Source organism: Gossypium raimondii, chromosome 5, assembly GCF_025698545.1.
Source record: "Gossypium raimondii isolate GPD5lz chromosome 5, ASM2569854v1, whole genome shotgun sequence".
Lineage (NCBI taxonomy): Eukaryota > Viridiplantae > Streptophyta > Magnoliopsida > Malvales > Malvaceae > Gossypium > Gossypium raimondii.
In genome coordinates, this window is record NC_068569.1 from 51,525,125 (window position 1) to 51,543,989 (window position 18,865).

Below are 18,865 nucleotides of genomic sequence, written 5' to 3' on the forward strand. Positions count from 1 at the left end.
AAAGAAGTAGGGGGGAGGATAGTGCGAAAGAGAGGAGAAAAGGAATGATGGAAGGAAGAGGTTAAGAGGCAAAGGTAAATAAGAAATCAAACTGCCTCCACTTTTTAAACATTTTCCCTCTCTTACTCCTCCTATTCTCTTTTTCTTCTCTAATATATATATATGTGTAATTTCCAAAATAACCTTCTATATATTCATATTTATAATTAAAACATTTAAGCGATAAACTTATTTTGATATGTTTTAAATATTATTTTTTTTTGAATTTCTAAAAATTTAAATATCAAAATATGTTTTAAATATTTATATTCTTCTTATATTTTAAATTTAATCTCTATATTTTGGATTAAAAATTTTAGGTTTAGTTATTAACAACATTAAAATTCTTTTGTTAAATTTGTTGGTGTGACATGTTGAAATTTTAAAAAATCTTATTTGGTAGCCATGTAACCAAAAATGATGACAATCTAATAACTTGAATTTAACAGAGAATTTTAACAATGTTGTCAATTTTAAAATTTACATCAACAGTTTAATTAGAATATGATGTTTAGACTAATTAATGACATTAAAAATTGAAGTACCAAATTATGTCAAAATTAAGACATAGAGATTAAATTTCTAATTTTGGCATATTATAAGGACTAAAAATTGAAAACTAACTGTTGTTATATAATTTCAAAAGAAAAATCAATAATTTAGTCAAAATGAAGTATTTAAATTGATGATGACATTAACATTATGTTAAAAATTAAAATTAAAATATTAAAATTTAAATTTAAGTGAATATAAGAATCAAAACTAAAATTTGATATATAATTTCGAGAAAGAAATAATAAGTTGTGTATTTAGATACGTATATGTCGATAAATTCAATGAAATATCTAATGATATTATAAAATTAAAGTACAAAATTATGTTATAAATTAGTAAGCTTGAAGTAAATCTCTTAAAATATCTTACTTTATTCACTTTTATTTCCCTCAAGAAATAAGGTTAGATGCATGAATTTTTGACCACTAATTTTGTTGTTTTTCCTTTTGAAACAACACATAGTTTTCAAATTTGTAAGCTCCAAGTAAATATCTTAAAATGATTTACTTCCCTCACTTAAAAGGTTAGATGCATGAGTAGTTTGACCATTAATTTTGTTTTTGTTTCCCTCATTTTAAATATATGAAATTCTTTAACACTCAAATAATAGTAAGAGTAAACTATATCGCACGTCACTTTAAAATTGCATCGCTCTTATTTTGGTCATTCTTAATTTAGTAACTCTAATTAAGATGATTGCTCAAATTGGTCACTAAAGTTAAAATTTTCATTAATCCACTAACAAGTTGTTGACATGACTTTTTTTTTTTTTTTACTTTTGACTAAAACTGTAATTAGTCCAAAACACTTTATTATGGTTTATTTGCTACATAAGACTAAAGCTTGTAGGTTCTCTCTTTTTCCTTCTTGTTTATTTATTGGGAAAAGTAATAAAGAAAAATAAGGATAGTTTTGACTCTTTTAAAACAACTCAACCCCACTCTCACATCAACTTGACATCCTCATCACTGTTTCTCTTATCTTGGTTCTAGCCTTGTTATTTGGCATGGGGTCCTTCTTAATCATTGGTAATCAAGTTCATCTTGTGAATTCAATTTTCCAAGAAATTAAGCTAGCTTTAACAATCCAATAATATTTACACAATCAAATTCATCTTAGCAATACGTTGTACCAAAATTAACAATTTTACTATAATTTTTTTTAAATATTAAAATTGTCAAAAAAAATTACCAATTAGCAATAGAGAAAATAACACTAAAACCAGAGGTTTCAACATTTGTCGTTACTGCCATAGAAGAAGTGTAGAGAGTTCTTTGACAGAGAGAGGAAGCATTGCAAACAAAGTGAACAGGATGTAGCGGAAGAAAGTGGAGAGAAAGACTACAGCAGAGCCAGTAATACTAAGCATAGCGTTAAGTGATGAGAGAAAGGGAAATATGGTTGACTGTCAAGCTTAACCAAGAAGTAAGTTGAGAGAATTTCAGAAAGAATTCTTTGAGAGTTCAAAATGTTGAAAATTTCAAAAGTGCCAAAAATCTCCTTACCTGTGGCAAAAGGCTCCTATGTATAGTTTTTCAAAAATAGGATCGAGTTACAAAGCTAGTAATTAATGAGAGTATTAATAGATATTTTTAAGATACAATTGCATATTAATTAAGAAGTGATAGTGAAAGGTTTTACTGGTGATGGTGAATAATGAAGAAGAATTCACTATGTTTCTAAAAGGAGACAAAAACAGTTAGCATTAAAAGGAAAGGTTAAGAGGAAGCCTTTTAACTACCTTCATATCTGATTCACCAAGCCAAGCTCTCCAAAACATTTCAAAAGTGAAGATAACCCAAGAACTCTACCATATTTTGGGGTTACTTCCATTTCTTCCACTTTGGTGAAGTACCATGTGAAACATTTTTCGTGGAAGATCTCTTAAAATGCAAGATGATGGTTGTTCTTGAATGAGAGCTGTTCCTAAATGATTATTTTGACTTGTTCCAAACTTGAGTTGTTCTCAATATAAAGGTTGTTCTAAATAATTAAGAGTTGTTTTGTGGTGATGTTTTTCTTGGTAAAACTTATTTTGAATAACGACTCTTTTGGGAAAAAAAATAATTTTTCCAAATACAAGTTGTTCCGAACAATGGTTGTTCTAAACATAGTCATTCCTGAAACGCTATTATTCTAAACAAGAGTTTTTCTCAAATAACAATTATATTGGATGACAACTGTTCTAACTAAAACCATGTTTTGAAATAGTTATTCTGGACAAAGTTATTCTTGAACAACAGTTGTTCTGAATAATTATTCTAAACAAGAGTTGTTACTTGAAGAGATATGCTTGGTAGAATAATTTATTGAAATATAATATTCTTTGATTTCAAGAAATAGATAAAATATTAGTAGTCAAAATTGAGTATTTACAAAAATTGAAAACTGAAGTGTTAAATTTGATTTATAATTTTTATTTTACCATTTTTATCTTTACTTTTAACATTTCATGTTAATTTAATTTACATAAATTCTAAACCACTTTGAATATACATATAAATATTTGAAATAAATTATATTGATGTTAGGAAAAAAATTACTCACTAAAGAATAAAAATTATTAAAAACTTATATTCAACAAAAATATAATGATAATAAAGGCTCATATGTAACAAAAAGCCTTTAAGAAAATGCGAAAAATTAATTATGCTTTTATACTAAATTTATATCCAATTGGGCTCTTGTCGTTAAATAAAATTAATTAAGCCCTCCATTAATAGAATCTGTGGTCAACCGTTAAGATAAATTAATGAAACAATCAAATAAAGACACAAGTGATATATAATGCTTATAAATTTCAATTACTTTTCCTTTTTTTTCTTTTCTAATTTTTGGTACAAAAGAAAAGTGCAATTTACCGATAATGTTTTATTATTATTTTGGCAATTCCATAAATGTCTTTTTTCTTATGAAAAATAATTTTGTCTGCTTCTTGGCTTAAAATTTGGTGTAAATTTGATAACACTAAGGGTGATTTTGGATGGACGGTGATTGTGGTGTAATGAAAATTTTTATTTCACAGTTATAGTAATTAATTTTATCGCTACCACTATTTTTAACCTTATCGGAGGTAATCACATCCCCAAAGACACCCTAAATCTGTTTATAACAATAATTATTATACTAATAATAAAAAATGGTAAAAGTACGACAAAACTTTTTATCTTATATATCGGATTGCATTTTAATTTTTACTAAAAACTAGCTCATATAAATTAGATCACTGAGCAAAATTGTCCTTCCATTTTGTTGTTTATATATAAGATATAATAATAAATTTAGCCCTCAACCTTTACATATTTATTCAATTTGACCCTTACTTTTTTATTGGAAGTAAATTAGAAAATTTTGAAACTAATAAGGCTAAAGGGTCAAAAGGCCTTAGTAAAATTTAAAAAAAACCCAATTAAACCCATTTAAATTTTAAAAGTTATTAAAATCTTAAAATTATAAATAAAATTTAAGAACATTTAAAATATATATTTTTATTAAAAAAGCAACACCTACCCATTAAAATATAATGGTTAGAAGATATTTTAAAAAATTTGAACCTACTCTTTTATTGAGTTGGTATTGTTATTTTTAATAAAATTTTTTATAATTTTAAAAATCTTAAAATTTTAGCTTAATTGATTTTTTTTAAAAATTTGTTACAAAGACCTTTTGACCCTTTAGCTTCATTAATTTAAATTTTTTAATTTACTTTAAAAAAAAAGAATAGGTCAAATTGAATAAATTTGTAAAATTTAGAACTAAATTTGTTATTATACCTTATATATAAATACCAAAATGGAAGGACTGTTTTACTCACTTATTTAACGTATAAGGGTTAATTTACCAATTTTTTAAATAGAGAAGACAAAACCAAATTTAACTCCTAAATTCCCTTTTTCAAAGACTTTTTCAAGTCTTCGATACAAAATTAGACAGAATAATTAAGAATAGAGGCTATACTAAGTTGATAAGGTCATTCTATTTTGCTTTTCCTCTTCTTCAGATCCCAGAAAAACTGAAACTGAAGAAGATATAGCAGCCGTTCCTTTCTTTTTTTTTCTGAAAATCGATATGTCAAACACGAATATTTCAGGAATGGTTCCGTTTTTACCGGAGATCGATGATAACAACGACGAAGATGGGAGGTGGTGGAAGCATGTTTTGGATTTGGAAGAGGCGAAGAAACAAGTGTTGTTTTCACTTCCAATGATTGTGACGAATGTTGTGTATTATTCCATAACTTTGGTGTCTGTCATGTTTGCCGATCACCTTGGGGAGCTTCAGCTTGCTGGTGCCACGCTTGCTAATTCTTGGGCCACCGTCACTGGCTTTGCTTTCATGGTTAGTTTTCACTATTTTGCTTTTCCTCTTCTTCAGAAAGCTCCCAGAAAAACTGAAACTGAAGAAGATATAGCAGCCGTTCCTTTCTCTCTCTTTTTTCTGAAAATCGATATGTCAAACACGAATATTTCAGGAATGGTTCCGTTTTTACCGGAGATCGATGATAACAACGACGAAGATGGGAGGTGGTGGAAGCATGTTTTGGGTTTGGAAGAGGCGAAGAAACAAGTGTTGTTTTCACTTCCAATGATTGTGACGAATGTTGTGTATTATTCCATAACTTTGGTGTCTGTCATGTTTGCCGGTCACCTTGGGGAGCTTCACCTTGCTGGTGCCACGCTTGCTAATTCTTGGGCCACCGTCACTGGCTTTGCTTTCATGGTTAGTTTTCACTATTTTCTCATTATTCTTTAGGATAACTTACGTACCCACTTAACTATGGTTTTTTACTTTTTTTAGTCATCTAATTATAAAAAAAATCATAGTTGAGTGACATTTATAGTAGTTTACCCTTTTTTTAATCTTTCATGTTCATTTTACAATCCATATTTGGAGTTCGTGATTATCTTTTCCAATAATGTTGTCTTCAAGATTTGAACTTGTATTCTCTCACTAAGAGTGCAATCTATATTACCATTACACTATACTCTTATTGATTATTTTATCATAAAGTTAATGTACTATTTGGTTTCTATATTTGGCTTGAATGTTTAATTTGGTGCCTGAGTTTGGCTTCAATGTTCAATTTGGTGCCTAAGTTTTTTCAAATTGATACTTGAGTTTTTCTTTGTCCCATACAAATACTTAAGTTTGACTTCAATATTCAATTTAGTACTTGAGTTTTTCTTTTACTAAAACACATTTGTCAAATATTTATTGGACCACATGTTGTTTAGTCGAGGTACCAAATTAAACATTGAAATCAAACTTAGATACTAAATTGAGACAAAAGTACCTCATATGCCAAATGGAACATTGAAATTAAATATAGGTACCAAATAGTATATTAACCCTTTTATCATAACTTCAACATTTTGTTTTTGTGGATTTACTTGTTTGTTAGACAGGATTAAGTGGAGCACTGGAAACACTTTGTGGTCAAGGATTTGGTGCCAAAATTTACAGAATATTGGGAATTTACCTCCAATCCTCATGCATAATTTCCTGTTCTTTCGCCATTCTAATTTCAATCTTATGGTTCTTCACCGAGCCCATATTGATCTTCCTTCAACAAGACGCCGAAATCTCGAAAACGGCGGCGCTTTACATCAAATATCTCATCCCAGGCTTATTTGCTTACGGGTTGGTACAAAACATACTGAGATTCCTTCAGTCGCAAAGTATTTTAATGCCTCTGGTGTGGTTTTCGGTTTTGCCATTGGCACTTCATTTGGGCATCGTTTACGCATTGGTTAATTGGACGGATCTGGGTTTCAAAGGAGCTCCATTGGCAGCTTCGATTTCGCTGTGGATTTCACTTGTTTTCTTATCGTCTTATGTGGTTTTGGCCCAGAGATTTGAGGAAACATGGCCGGGATTGTCGTCGGAATCATTTCGTTTGGTCTTCGCGAACCTGAAACTCGCCATCCCTTCTGCCGCAATGGTTTGGTGAGTTCATTTTTTCCAAATTAAATTATAAAATTTTGAAGAGTCAAACAAAATTTGTCATTGTATTATTTTATAATTTTTCATTTTTTAAAGGACTAAACTTCTAAATTTATTATTTTTGGCCTAAAGACTTAAGTCTAATTATTTTAAGTTGGGTTAAATCTCAAAATTATATATGAATTTTGATTTAACGTGCAATTGTATACATGAACTTTAATTTAGTACAATTATATGCGTGAAACTTTAATTGTGTTTCAAATATATATTTGAAACTTTAATTTTGATTTAATCATACACATTTAAAGAAATAAACTTATTTATTTATTTTTATATTGGATAAATATAATTATTCATGCATGCGATATATAAACATAAAATGATGTTATATTAATAATGGTGTTAATAAGTTACAAGAATTGCATCAAATCAAAATTTCATGTATACAATTGCACATTAAACCATAATTCATGTATAATTTTGGTACATATCCTTTTTGAGTTTGAGACAAAAGTAATCATTTGATTATTTTAATCAGTTAGATTTTTTTTTTCTAATTTAACTGACTTAATCGGTCTTAATATAAAATAGCCGAACCGATCGACTAAGATATTGTTAACCGATTTCATTACTAAGATGTCATTAATTGGGTTTGAGTTGGTTTTCGGGTTGGGTTAGGTTAGATAATTGGATTTTAAGTTTGGGTAATTTAAATTATATCACATATTACAAATATATTTAAAATAATTTAAAAATAATAAATAAATAAATATAAGTCAATTAAGTTGATCGATTCGATTATAAATTTTAGTCATCAGTACTCTACTGTCCAAATCGACAAAACTGAATTAATTAAAATGAATCAAATCGTCAACTAAGTCGATTAAATCAGTCATAACTGAATAATACTCTTTCCTAATTTGAGTTATTTTGATTTTGTGGTCAAATTTTAAGTCGGAAAAATTAGAATTAAGTTATTTTGAATTCAAATTAGTCTAAATCAGAATCATTTTCATTTCAGATTTGAATTTAACTATTAAAAATAATGATGTCAACTAAATTAAAATTTAGATAATTTTTTAAAATTGTTTTGAGCAGTTTGGAATATTGGGCGTTCGAGCTTCTGGTACTATTAGCAGGATTGATGCCTAATTCAGAAGTAACTACTTCCTTGATTGCCATGTGGTATGCTCGACTTTTAGGGTGAATACAAAAAATCTTTTTGAGGGGGACGAAATGAAATTTTAATTTGTAATAGTCTATATCTTTATAATTTTTAAATAATTAAATTAATTTTTTTTAATTTTAAGGGGTTAAAGTGTAATTTTATTTTTATTAATTTAAAACTTTTTATTTTAAGGAGTCAGGCCTTACGAGCCTCTGGATTTGCCTCTGCTTCCACTTTTATACTTTTCACTGGATCCATTTAAAGATTTCAAGATTAATGGGATTTGAGTAAAATATTTTGTTTTAGTGTGAATACAGAATCAATTGCATACATGATTACTTACGGACTTAGGGCTGCAGCAAGGTGAGTTCAATTTTATTATTATCTTAATTAATTTACAGCTTTTAAGCTAATTTAATTGAAACAGCACGAGGGTTTCGAATGAATTGGGGGCTGAGAATCCAAGGAAGGCAAAGACCGCCATGGCTGTGTCACTCAAGCTTTCAATCCTTCTCGCTTTAACAGTGGTTGTTGCATTAGCATTTGGGCATAACATATGGGCTGCTTTCTTCACCAACACTGCTTCCATTATTAACCAATTTGCTTCAATCACACCCTTCCTTTTAATCTCCATTACCATCGATTCTTTTCAAGGCATCTTATCAGGTAATTTCAAAACCAAAAAACAAACAATTGAGTGAAGAAATGGAAGGATTAAAATGAAATGAATAAAATGTTGCAGGGGTGGCCAGAGGAAGCGGATGGCAGGTGTTGGCTGTGTGGGCCAACTTGGGGACCTTTTATTTAATTGGAATGCCAGTTGCAGGGCTTCTTGCTTTTAAGTTTAAGCTTTATGCTAAGGTGAGTGTCTCAGCCAAATATCAGTTTGCCTCCTCTAATTAATTTATTCCATTTAATTATATAAATTATTTAAAAATATAATTTCTTTTTTCGTAAGTCGTCTGGTTAAATAATTTTGTTCTCAATCTTTCCTTAATTATTCACATTTTAATGGAATTTAACCTTTTTTTTATATATATTTTTTCTTTCATCAGGGTTTGTGGATAGGGTTGATATGTGGTCTTTCATGCCAAGCTACTGCCCTCCTGCTTATTACTTTGTGTAGAAAATGGGCTAAAATTGAGCTTTCCTAACAAATTAATATTGAAACATAGTTCAATCTTAACTAATCTTCATACTTTATGGGTATTTATTTGTCGAGACTTATTTAAAATAGTGAATTTGACATTTAGATGATTCGAGTTAGTTGATACGTGAAATAATAGAGAGAAAGGGTTTTCTAGTGAAAAAGCAAGGGAGAAGATCATAGAACAGAATGTCTAAAGTGTCATCCCTTAAAGAGGATTTTAAAAATATATATAAGGGAAATTTTTGAGTCAGTCTGGATGGAGTTATGATATATTTTACTATAATTGTATAACAAATTTCAAATTTTGTTATGTTTTTTGTTCTAATATTGGAGATCCTTTTAATAACAAAGTGACTAGAGATGATAATTGGATATCTACAAATTTTTAAATAAATTCTCTTGATTTACCTAAATAAGTTTTCTTATGTGTTTATTATTTGAATGATTAAAATAGCAATATTTGTTATAGCCCAATTTTTTCCCAAGCTAAAAGCCCGGAAATAAACAAATAAGACTCAAAATGTTAACAGTTCATTTACAAACCCAAAAAAACAGACCCAAAATAAAATAAACCCAAAACCCAATTATGCCAGCCCAATACAACCCTAGCCCACAAACAAATTGTTGCAGCAAAAAAGGAGAAACCCTAGGGCGCCGTTGGTCGCCGCCTCTACCCATGCGCGCCGTTCCATCTCCTCGCACGCCATCGTCACGCCTCTGACACCTGCAGAGAGGAGTAAATGCAAAGCAACAGAGGATTACAAAGAACTAAAGAGCAAAAAACAAAAAGATGAAGATAAAACGAGTGTAATATGGCTATAAAAGCCAGAGGATTCTCATTGTAACTTTTTTTTTTTACGAACACCCATCAGTAAATTGAAAATCAGAAACTGAAGTTCCAAAAGGTTGTTCTTCTTTAAAAAACTGTTCTCTTCGTTCTCTTTTTCATAGTTTTTATTATTTTTATTTTATTTCAAATCTATTTTAAAATAATTAAAAAAATAAAAAGCGAAAAGGAAAGAAATGCCTGAATCGGCCCTTGGACCGGCCGGCGATGGTCCTTTGCCGTCGTCGGATTCGGGCTCGAGAGGGGGCCAAATACCTTGTTTTCTCCTCGACTTCCCTTTTCAAAGTTCAGGCACTCTGAATATACCTCAAATGCGTGTATCGGGGATTCCGTCGCACGACGCCGGCCACCGGCCATGGAGGTGATTAGGAGCGGCCGAGAAAAGGGGTTGAAAGGATTTGGGATCCTCAGTTTTTTTGAAAAAAGGGAAGAAAGAAATGGGGGCTGATTTCTCTTGTTTAGGGTTTTATTTTTTCTATTTCTATAAGATTCTAAACTGTGCCGTTTGAAAGCTTGGAGAGCTGCGCATTATTGCCCTAATGGGTATTTTACGCAATTAGTCCCTCCAATTTTGTGGACATCCGATGCACTTTTATTTTACTCAATTTCGGCCACAGAATTTCGAGTCTTTTCCGATCTAGTCCTACGCAAAACGATGCGTATGCGGGACAGGAAATATTGCACAATCGGTACCCCATGTGCTCAGCGCATTTTATTTCATCCCCCTAGCCACCTGTTTCATATATTTGCAGTTTAAGACCTTTTTTTTAACTCTGTTTCGACCATATCCTCAATATATTTAATTTATTTTTTAAATATGCTATTTTATCATTATTTATTATATATTTGAAATTGTTTTACATTAAATTTTTTATATATATTTTTAAACTGTTTCTTTTATTATTTAGGATTTTCTTTTATATATTATTTTATTTTAGACTGTTTTAGATTAAATAGTACTTATCTCAAGTTTTTATATATGTTATTTATCCTAAACACGTGTGTATGTACTATCCATTTTGAATTTATATGTACTATGTAATTTAAATTGTCTCCTATGCTATTTATTTTGGAATTCTTTATATTATTCATTTCAAAAATGTTTTATTTTTGTTTGTTTTGAGTTTCTATACATTAAGTATTTTATACATTATTTATCTTATATTAGAATGCATTATATACACTAATTATTTTAAAATTATTCCATTCATATAATTTATTTTAAAATTTTTATACATAGTATTTTTTAAAAGTGTTTTGTATATAATTGATTTTTCTTTTTTTTAAAAAATTTTCTTTCTTCATATTCCTCTTTCAAAACCCATTTCTTATCTTTTCAAAACTATCCTACATTTTATTTGCTCTAATTTGTTGTATGCTACTCATTTTGGAATTGCTATGTATGCTATTTAAGTTATTCGTCTTTGTTTATTAATACTGATGTTTAAATAATGTATGTTAAGTGGTATTTTTCATTGTGTGTGCCATAGTACGTTCACTTATATTTTCATATTATTGTCATACATTTGTGTAATTATCCATGTATTATTATTCGATGTTTATTATTATATTGTTATTTCACATCATTATATTGCAAATTAAACCCCAACATAGTTGTCCAACGTAGATTGATTTATTTTATTCTAAGTAAAATAAATGCTTACCTTCAAATAGATTACCCGCTATTATTCGAAATGGAATTTTGCTAAATAAGGCAATATTTTGCATTTTGGAAATTCGAAAAATTGTACCCTAACTTATTGGGTCTCGATTTTCTCGTTAAACCTAAATAGCAAAATATCCTTTTAAATTTCTAAACACATAAAATTTCAAAAATAAAGGCAATATTCTATATTTAGAAAATTCGAGAAATCGTGCCTTAACTTACTGGGCTTCGATTTTTCTTGTTGATTCTAAGTAACCGAATATCCTTTTAAAATTAAAATAAATGAGGTTTAAATAAAAAGTGAAATGCAAACTTACTCTCAAAATATGAGATGTCGGGTCCTAACTTACTGGGTGTGACATCTCCTTACTTCGAGATAAGGAGGCATTTTCCATTTTTGATTTAATTAAAGCATTTTAAAATCGACATTAATAAAAGAGGATCGTATTTTAAAATTTTTTCAATCTTCGACATCAAGACATTAATTAATCAATTAGGTACCAATTTTGGGCGTATCGAGGGTGCTAACCCTTCCTCGTGCGTAACCGACTCCTGAACCTGTTTCTTTGAATTTCGCAGACCAAAAGCATTATTTTAATAAATCTAAACTGTTTTATGAGGTGACCCAATCACACCTCATTAAAAAAATATTGGTGGCGACTCCCATTTTTCGTTTTCGTTTTTAAAATCTAAGTCGGCCCCGTTTAACAAAAAAATGGCATCAACAATATTCTTTGAATATTATTTTCACCTACAAAATTACTTCCACAATGTCTGTGGGTCAAGTTAATTTGACTCAGGTCAATTTAAAATTTGAATATCTTATAAATATTTGTGTAAGGTTTAATGGTGTAAAAAAAAGAAGCAATTAAGCTCTTGTTTTTGTTTTTTTTTCTTTTTTGCACTTAATTAGGTACTTGAACTGCTAAAATGTATAAAAAAAACCCTTAAACTTAAAAAAAGAGGAAGCAATTAAGCTCTTTTTTTTTTTTGCACTCAATTGAGTACTTGATCTGCCAAAATGAATAAAAAAAATACCATTTGACCATTAACTTTAACATTGACCGTTAAAATTAACCGCTCTTAATTTTTTTAGTTAAAGCCGCCACGTGTCACAACCATTGTGTGACATGTGGTAAAAAATGATAAAAAATAAAAATCAATAAAATTTATAAAATGAATAAATTTTAAAAAATATTTAAAATTTATTAAAATATAGAATAAAACAATAAAAATCGTAAAATTGTAAAATATATAGAACTGTAAAAATATATAAAATGTAAAAAATATAAAATTATTCCCACAAAAAATTATAAAATTTTATAAAGTAGTAAGAAAATTATAAAAATGAAAAGAAATATAAAATTTGTAAAAAATTATAAAAATTATCGTACCAAAAGAAGTATTTTATAATTTTTCTATAACTCTTATTAATTTTTATTTTTATCATTTTTATAGCATGTCACGTTGTGTTGTTACACCTTGAAAAAAAACAGAAATCTAACGGTTAAAGTTAATGTTTAAATGGTCTTTTTGATACATTTTATATCTTTTTATGATTTTTATAAAAGTTTACAATCTTTATAATTTTTTTACAATTTTTATAATTTTTTTGTCACACGTCATGTTGTGGTTGTGGCACGTGATGACTTGAAATGAAAAAATTAGGAGTTAGCGATCAAAAAAATATTTTTTTATCTATTTTGACAGTTTAAATACCCATTTGAGTTTTGGGACTGAAAAACAATTCAATACCTTCACAGCTTCCTCAGTTCAGCCCTCTTTGATACATAAAAGTCCATAAACGCATCAAATGTTCCATGCTTTACCACTCTTAACTCTAATGCCGCAATTTTATTGGCCTCTCTAAGGGATTTATATCTGAAATCCAATGATTCTTCTACTATGGAGCAGCATTGTTCCATTATCTTGGCATCAAGTTTTAGGCATCTATTCCTTTCTTTGAACTTGAGTTCCCAAAACAATACATACCGGCCTGGTATCGATGAACTCTCCGCATAGCTACTGAATGTCATCAGTACGAAACCAAGTGGTTCAAGATGGCGTTTTGCGTTCCCGATGGCCTTCAAGAGGTCTGCCTCACTTGTTTTGTCCATATCAATACTCAACAGTATTTCGTCGTTCGACAAACTAGAACTACGGAGAGTTGTTATGGAAACCGGTTAACTTGAGAACGTCTCCCACCCGGTATCGATACAGGTCTGGAAAGACAATTAAAACACTTTATTAACCAAAAGAAATCTAATATTTCAAATCTAAAACAGGAAATGGGAAATATTACCCGTGAAAGTTGTGACGACAACCTCGTAAAATTGACCGAGTTTCACATTTGCAAAATCAACAGGTTCAACATTTCCATTTGCATTTGTCATTTCCGATGACCATTGGCTTGAAACACCATCAAAATCGGATTCTTAAGCCTTCTCTTCCCCGTCTTTATCCACAGGGAGAAACTCAAAGTATGCCATGTTTGGGAGAAAGGTGTAAGAGATATCGTAGGGGTTGCTTAGAGGATTTAAATTGATCCCGAAAGTAGACTCCGAAGAACCATAACAGCTTGGTGAAACTAAAGGGATCCCACCACCATAAAAATCAAGCAATGAAATGTATTGGCTCATGGTACCAGTAATAACGGAATTAATATATTTTGCTTTAGGCCAAAGTTTCTTAATAATCCCTTCCCATGATTCATTACCATATATGTGTTCAATCGTATCAGCCAATTCTGGATTAGGCCTAGTCAGGATCGATGACACTGCGTTCCTACAACCAGGGTCAGTAATCCAATCACTAAGGCAACCAGTTCTTATGTTCGAACACAGTTCGTTCCAGTGATCTTGTAAGAACTTGATGCTCCTTGCCAAAACGGATCCAAAGATTGAACTGATTGAAACAACATGATCACGTTGCAGCAAACCAGTAAGCAATTGGCAGTACATACTTTGCTTGTGATCCAAGCAGAGAATCGTCTCAATAGGACTTGTGCAGATCTTAGGCACACTTTTCTTGAAGTTATCGCTCATGAAATAGCACGATGAGAGCGTTCTCACTGTTAAACCTGATGGAGTTTCACTCCCTTTTTTGACAAAAAAAAGGCTCATTGTGATGGCGGCCGTAAGTAGTGTACACCGCACAGAAAGATACAAATCCTTTAAATTATTGCATTACATAAAAAAATTATAAGAACTTTTATAAATAAAAAATAAGAATATACATTAAAAGTTAAAAAATGCATTTGGTCTCGTATGAATTTGGTTAAATTCTGATATTAGTCCCTGTACATTATAAAAGCTATTGATTTAGTCCATATAATTTAATTTGGTCATCTTTAGTCCTTGTACTTTTTAAATTTGAAAATTTCAATTCTCACCAAATGATGATTGTTAAATTCACTAAGTTAAGTTTTTATTATTTCCAAAATCTGATGTGCCAAATAAATTATCATATATGTAATATCATGTCAGCTTGTTATTTCCACATGTTACTTACAAAAATAACAGTTAATGGATTAACGACTATCATTTACGTCAAGATTGAAATTTCAAGATTAACGATTATCAGTTAATGGACTTCTATTTTCATTCGTTGGTCTTTGTGAACATCTCTGCCTTCAAGATAGTCTTTGGCAGACATTCCACATAAGATAGTCATTGGTTGACTTTTCGCGTAAGACGGTCTTTGGTGGACTTCCTTTTTGCTGGCGACCTTGTTGCCAATACACATTTAGGAATAAGTTCTGTAGAACCGTCTCACTTCCTTATGACCCCTGTTGACTTGTCTCTTACCTCTGGTGGACTCTTATTAACGAATACTTCTTTGCAATTACTCTGAAGAAAATATCTTTGTTTTTTTCCACACATATCTACGCACAAGGCATTTTTACATATTCCTCATGCCTTCCTATCTTGACTGCACGTTTGTCTGCGTTCCTATATGTTATAACTATTGTAACTAACTTCTTCACGAGAGTCATATAAGGGTTTCCACATATATACCCCGACTGACTTTCCTGTTTATTGCCCCGGTGGACTTCATTTTGTCAAAAGGTGTACCTATCTTTCATTGAATCATGCCATGACTCTCCATGGACTTTCGACTCTGAGGATTCAATAAACCTCTTTCGAAGTGACGCTCTGTACAACCTGTAGATAATCATTTCATGGTGTCACTTCGTAAAGCTTATAGATAATCATTTTCATGGTGTCGCTCTATAGAGCCTGTAGATAACCATACCACGATGCTGCCAAACTTCCTCAAATCCCCTATCAATCTGTCTATTCCTCCATTATGCCAATTTTTCTATCTTCAACTAACCCACCAAAGTAACTTCCTTCATACTCTGCATTTTATATCCATACATTTCACGCATAACATTATGCCTACTATCATAACATGTAGTACGCCACATGTTAATACATCAATACACAACCATATTTTGCACCCAGAGAACATACTTGCAAGCATTCATATATTTATATAGCTTTATGCATACATAACTTTCTCATTCACCATAATAATATACAACCATGGAATTCAAACTGAACCTAGAGCAAAACATTCAAGCAGCACCATAACCAACAAACACCCAAAAGTGGAGTACGAAACTCATCTGTTATCCTTCGTCCTCAATAGCTTAGCTTTTTTATATGCCAGAGCGTCCTTCATCCTAGCAGCTAAGCATGACAACCAATTATATTGGTTAAACAGAAGGAATTTGAACTTAAAACCTAGAATCCAATATCTTGTAGAAACTTTTTTCTCAAATATTTCAAAAATCATTACTTCTCTTTTTCTCAATTTTACTAATACAAAGAGATGAAGAAGCTTACAGCTCACCGGATTCTCTATTTTCTATACTCAAACCTCATAATCATTGTCTCATGTAGAGCTTTCCTCAACTTTCTCTTCTTCGAAGCAAATAAAGAAGATGATGCAGACGAGAAGAAAATGAAACAGAAATGAGAAGAATTTTACCTCCCGAAAAATCCTTCTCACACATATATATAACCATTCTTGCATAGTCACCAAAGTCTCAAATAACCTATTATCAGTGATCATTCTGCTTCCCACTAAAGAACAAGCTAGTTCCAACTTAATTGAACCAGAATTGAGACCTAACTTATTACCATTCAGTCACTAAAATTCCCAGATTTTTTCATGGAGCCCACCAACTAAATATCCTTTTCAATTAATCCCAAATCTTTCTTAATTTTGAACCTTAATAGAAATTGAGTATAACATGCCTCAAACGAGTCGATTCTAACTCCTTAACAGATAAGGAAATTGTTGCTTTACCGATCACCGTTGAACCCTGTAAAATGTAAAGACTATCGGTCTCTCGACCTCTCTTTAGAATGAGAGCTATACGAGATACTTTAATGCTGATTAACTTGATGGTGATCCTACAACCCTGTAACACCCCTTACCCGTATCCAACGCCAGAACAGGGTATGAGGCATTACCAGAACACTTACACATGTAAACCTATTAAACCGAGTTACAAAATTTCATTCAAATTTAAAACTTTCAAAATTATTAACATGCTTTTATAACTCTTCACAATATATATATAATGCAACATTTTCTGCCAACCACACTATCAAATAATGGATTTACTCAATCGAGCTCAATATCAGATGTCAACTTATAATCCAACATTTAACTCCAATTGCACTTTCAAATACTTGTTAAATTAAGGATCGTATTACGGATTTGAGTACATTGTTTGCCCGGTGTCACAATTTGCTTGAATTTTTCACAATGCTATAACTTATAAATTTAACGTGGCATGGTCTAGCCACTACTTGGCCAAAACCTAAGCATGTATACCAAATATGTACGCCAAATATATATATAACATAAGCATTATAAGTATGGATGAGCACAACATTTATTCATGTATCGGGCTTACCAACATGTTTTAATTCATAAACCATTCATGGTCTTACTTCATGCCAAATCATGTACCGAATAATTTAGCTTTCTTAACACATTTATTTGCTTTTACTATTGCTCACATAAGATTTATAGAGCATAGAGCCTTGTATATAACACTGGCATAAAGCCTGCTAGGCACCAAGCCCGATACATTTCACCAAGACAAAGCACGCTAGACATAAAGTCGATATAATTCACCAAGCATAAAGCCTGCTAGGCATAAAGCCTGATATAATTCACCGGCATAAAGCCTGCTAGGCATAAAGCCTAACATAATTCACCGGCATAAAGCCTGCTAGGCATAAAGCCTGATATAATTCACCGGCATAAAGCCTGCTAGGCATAAAGCCTGAACTTACAAAATCAGTCTTTCACATAATTCACATCTAATTTAAATCATTCTCGAAATATAATCAAATCACAATATTACATTCGGCACTAGCTTATATAACTTCAAATAATTCATTTCATACATTTTATTGTCCTCCTCCTCCTCTCCAATCCACATCCGTTACGTATAAAACATGCTTAAATAGCATTATACATTATTTCACTATTCACTTATATTAAAATTTAAAGTTGTCTATTTGAGTCAGAGTCACTAAATTATTTTTATCCGGAGCTACAGAGCTCCAAATTAAGATCTATAAATTTTCTTCACATGATTTCACAGCAATATAAATTTAATCACACATAAATTTTAAGGTTTGCTTAATTTCCAGCAAGCTATCTTTCTGCATCACAGACACTAATTTATTTTTATCTGGAGCTACAGAGCTCCAAATTAAGTTCCGTAAATTTTTGCTGAAACTAGACTAATATACCTTTCCACCATAAAAATTTCAGAATTTTTGACTTAGCCAATTAGTACAGTTTATTCTTTAAAATTTCCCCTATTTCTCTGCTCAACAACTCTGACCTCTCTTCACTAAAAATTAAATATCTCATTGTACAGAATTCAAATGATGTTTCCATTTCTTTCTTTTGAAAATAGACTCATCAATGATTCTAAGCATATAAATTATAACTCAAAACTATTTTTTACAATTTTTAATTATTTTCCAAAGTAAGAACAGGGGATTCCGAAATCAATCCGACCTTGCCTCACTAAAATTCAAATATCTCAAAATGTATAACTCTTTTGCTTGCTCTGTTTCTTTCATATGAAAATATACTTCTTAAGCTTTCATTTCAAATCTTATTCACTCTCTAATTAAATTTTCACTATTTTTGGTGATTTTTCAAAGTTACACTGTTGTTACTATCTAAAACTGTTTTGTTGTACATTTTACTTTTTCATAATTTCATTACTTCTTTTCATCTTACTCAAGGGTCAATTAAATATCGAACCCAATATTTGTCACGTAAACTTATTCAATTCACACATATTTTCACTTATCCAATTTCCCCGATGAACACTTCGGAATATTAACCGTTACACGGTGGAATCAGCACTTTCCTCAATACACATATACATTAAAGGCCGAATACATATATATTCAAATATGCAATCACATAATTCATATTTCACATAACTTC

At 30.6% G+C, this 18,865-nt stretch overlaps 1 protein-coding gene, 1 long non-coding RNA gene and 1 pseudogene across 3 annotated transcripts in view; 1 reads left to right on the forward strand and 2 right to left on the reverse strand.

Annotated features, from left to right (window-relative positions):
* The first annotated feature begins 4,541 nt into the window (after nucleotides 1–4,541).
* The window catches only part of LOC105766465 (protein DETOXIFICATION 18), a 34,742-nt gene continuing 20,418 nt past the window's right edge, over nucleotides 4,542–18,865 (forward strand). Inside the window, exons 1-7 of one of the 2 annotated variants that reach the window (XM_052630160.1) lie at nucleotides 4,609–4,932; nucleotides 5,996–6,540; nucleotides 7,636–7,722; nucleotides 8,012–8,068; nucleotides 8,133–8,371; nucleotides 8,448–8,566; nucleotides 8,761–8,891. In XM_052630160.1, coding sequence (XP_052486120.1) covers nucleotides 4,663–4,932; nucleotides 5,996–6,540; nucleotides 7,636–7,722; nucleotides 8,012–8,068; nucleotides 8,133–8,371; nucleotides 8,448–8,566; nucleotides 8,761–8,859 — 1,416 coding nt within the window. In that variant the 5' untranslated portion in view covers nucleotides 4,609–4,662 and the 3' untranslated portion in view covers nucleotides 8,860–8,891. Of the gene's footprint in view, nucleotides 4,933–5,995; nucleotides 6,541–7,635; nucleotides 7,723–8,011; nucleotides 8,069–8,132; nucleotides 8,372–8,447; nucleotides 8,567–8,760; nucleotides 8,892–18,865 lie in introns of those variants that run through there. The other variant, XM_052630158.1, reaches the window with a different exon arrangement.
* LOC105766473 (uncharacterized) lies at nucleotides 9,298–10,246 on the reverse strand. The gene is made up of 2 exons (XR_008195748.1): nucleotides 9,958–10,246; nucleotides 9,298–9,579 (listed from the first exon to the last, which is right to left on the reverse strand). It is a non-coding gene; the product is annotated as an uncharacterized LOC105766473 (long non-coding RNA).
* LOC128040975 (indole-3-acetic acid-amido synthetase GH3.17-like) lies at nucleotides 13,040–17,477 on the reverse strand (annotated as a pseudogene).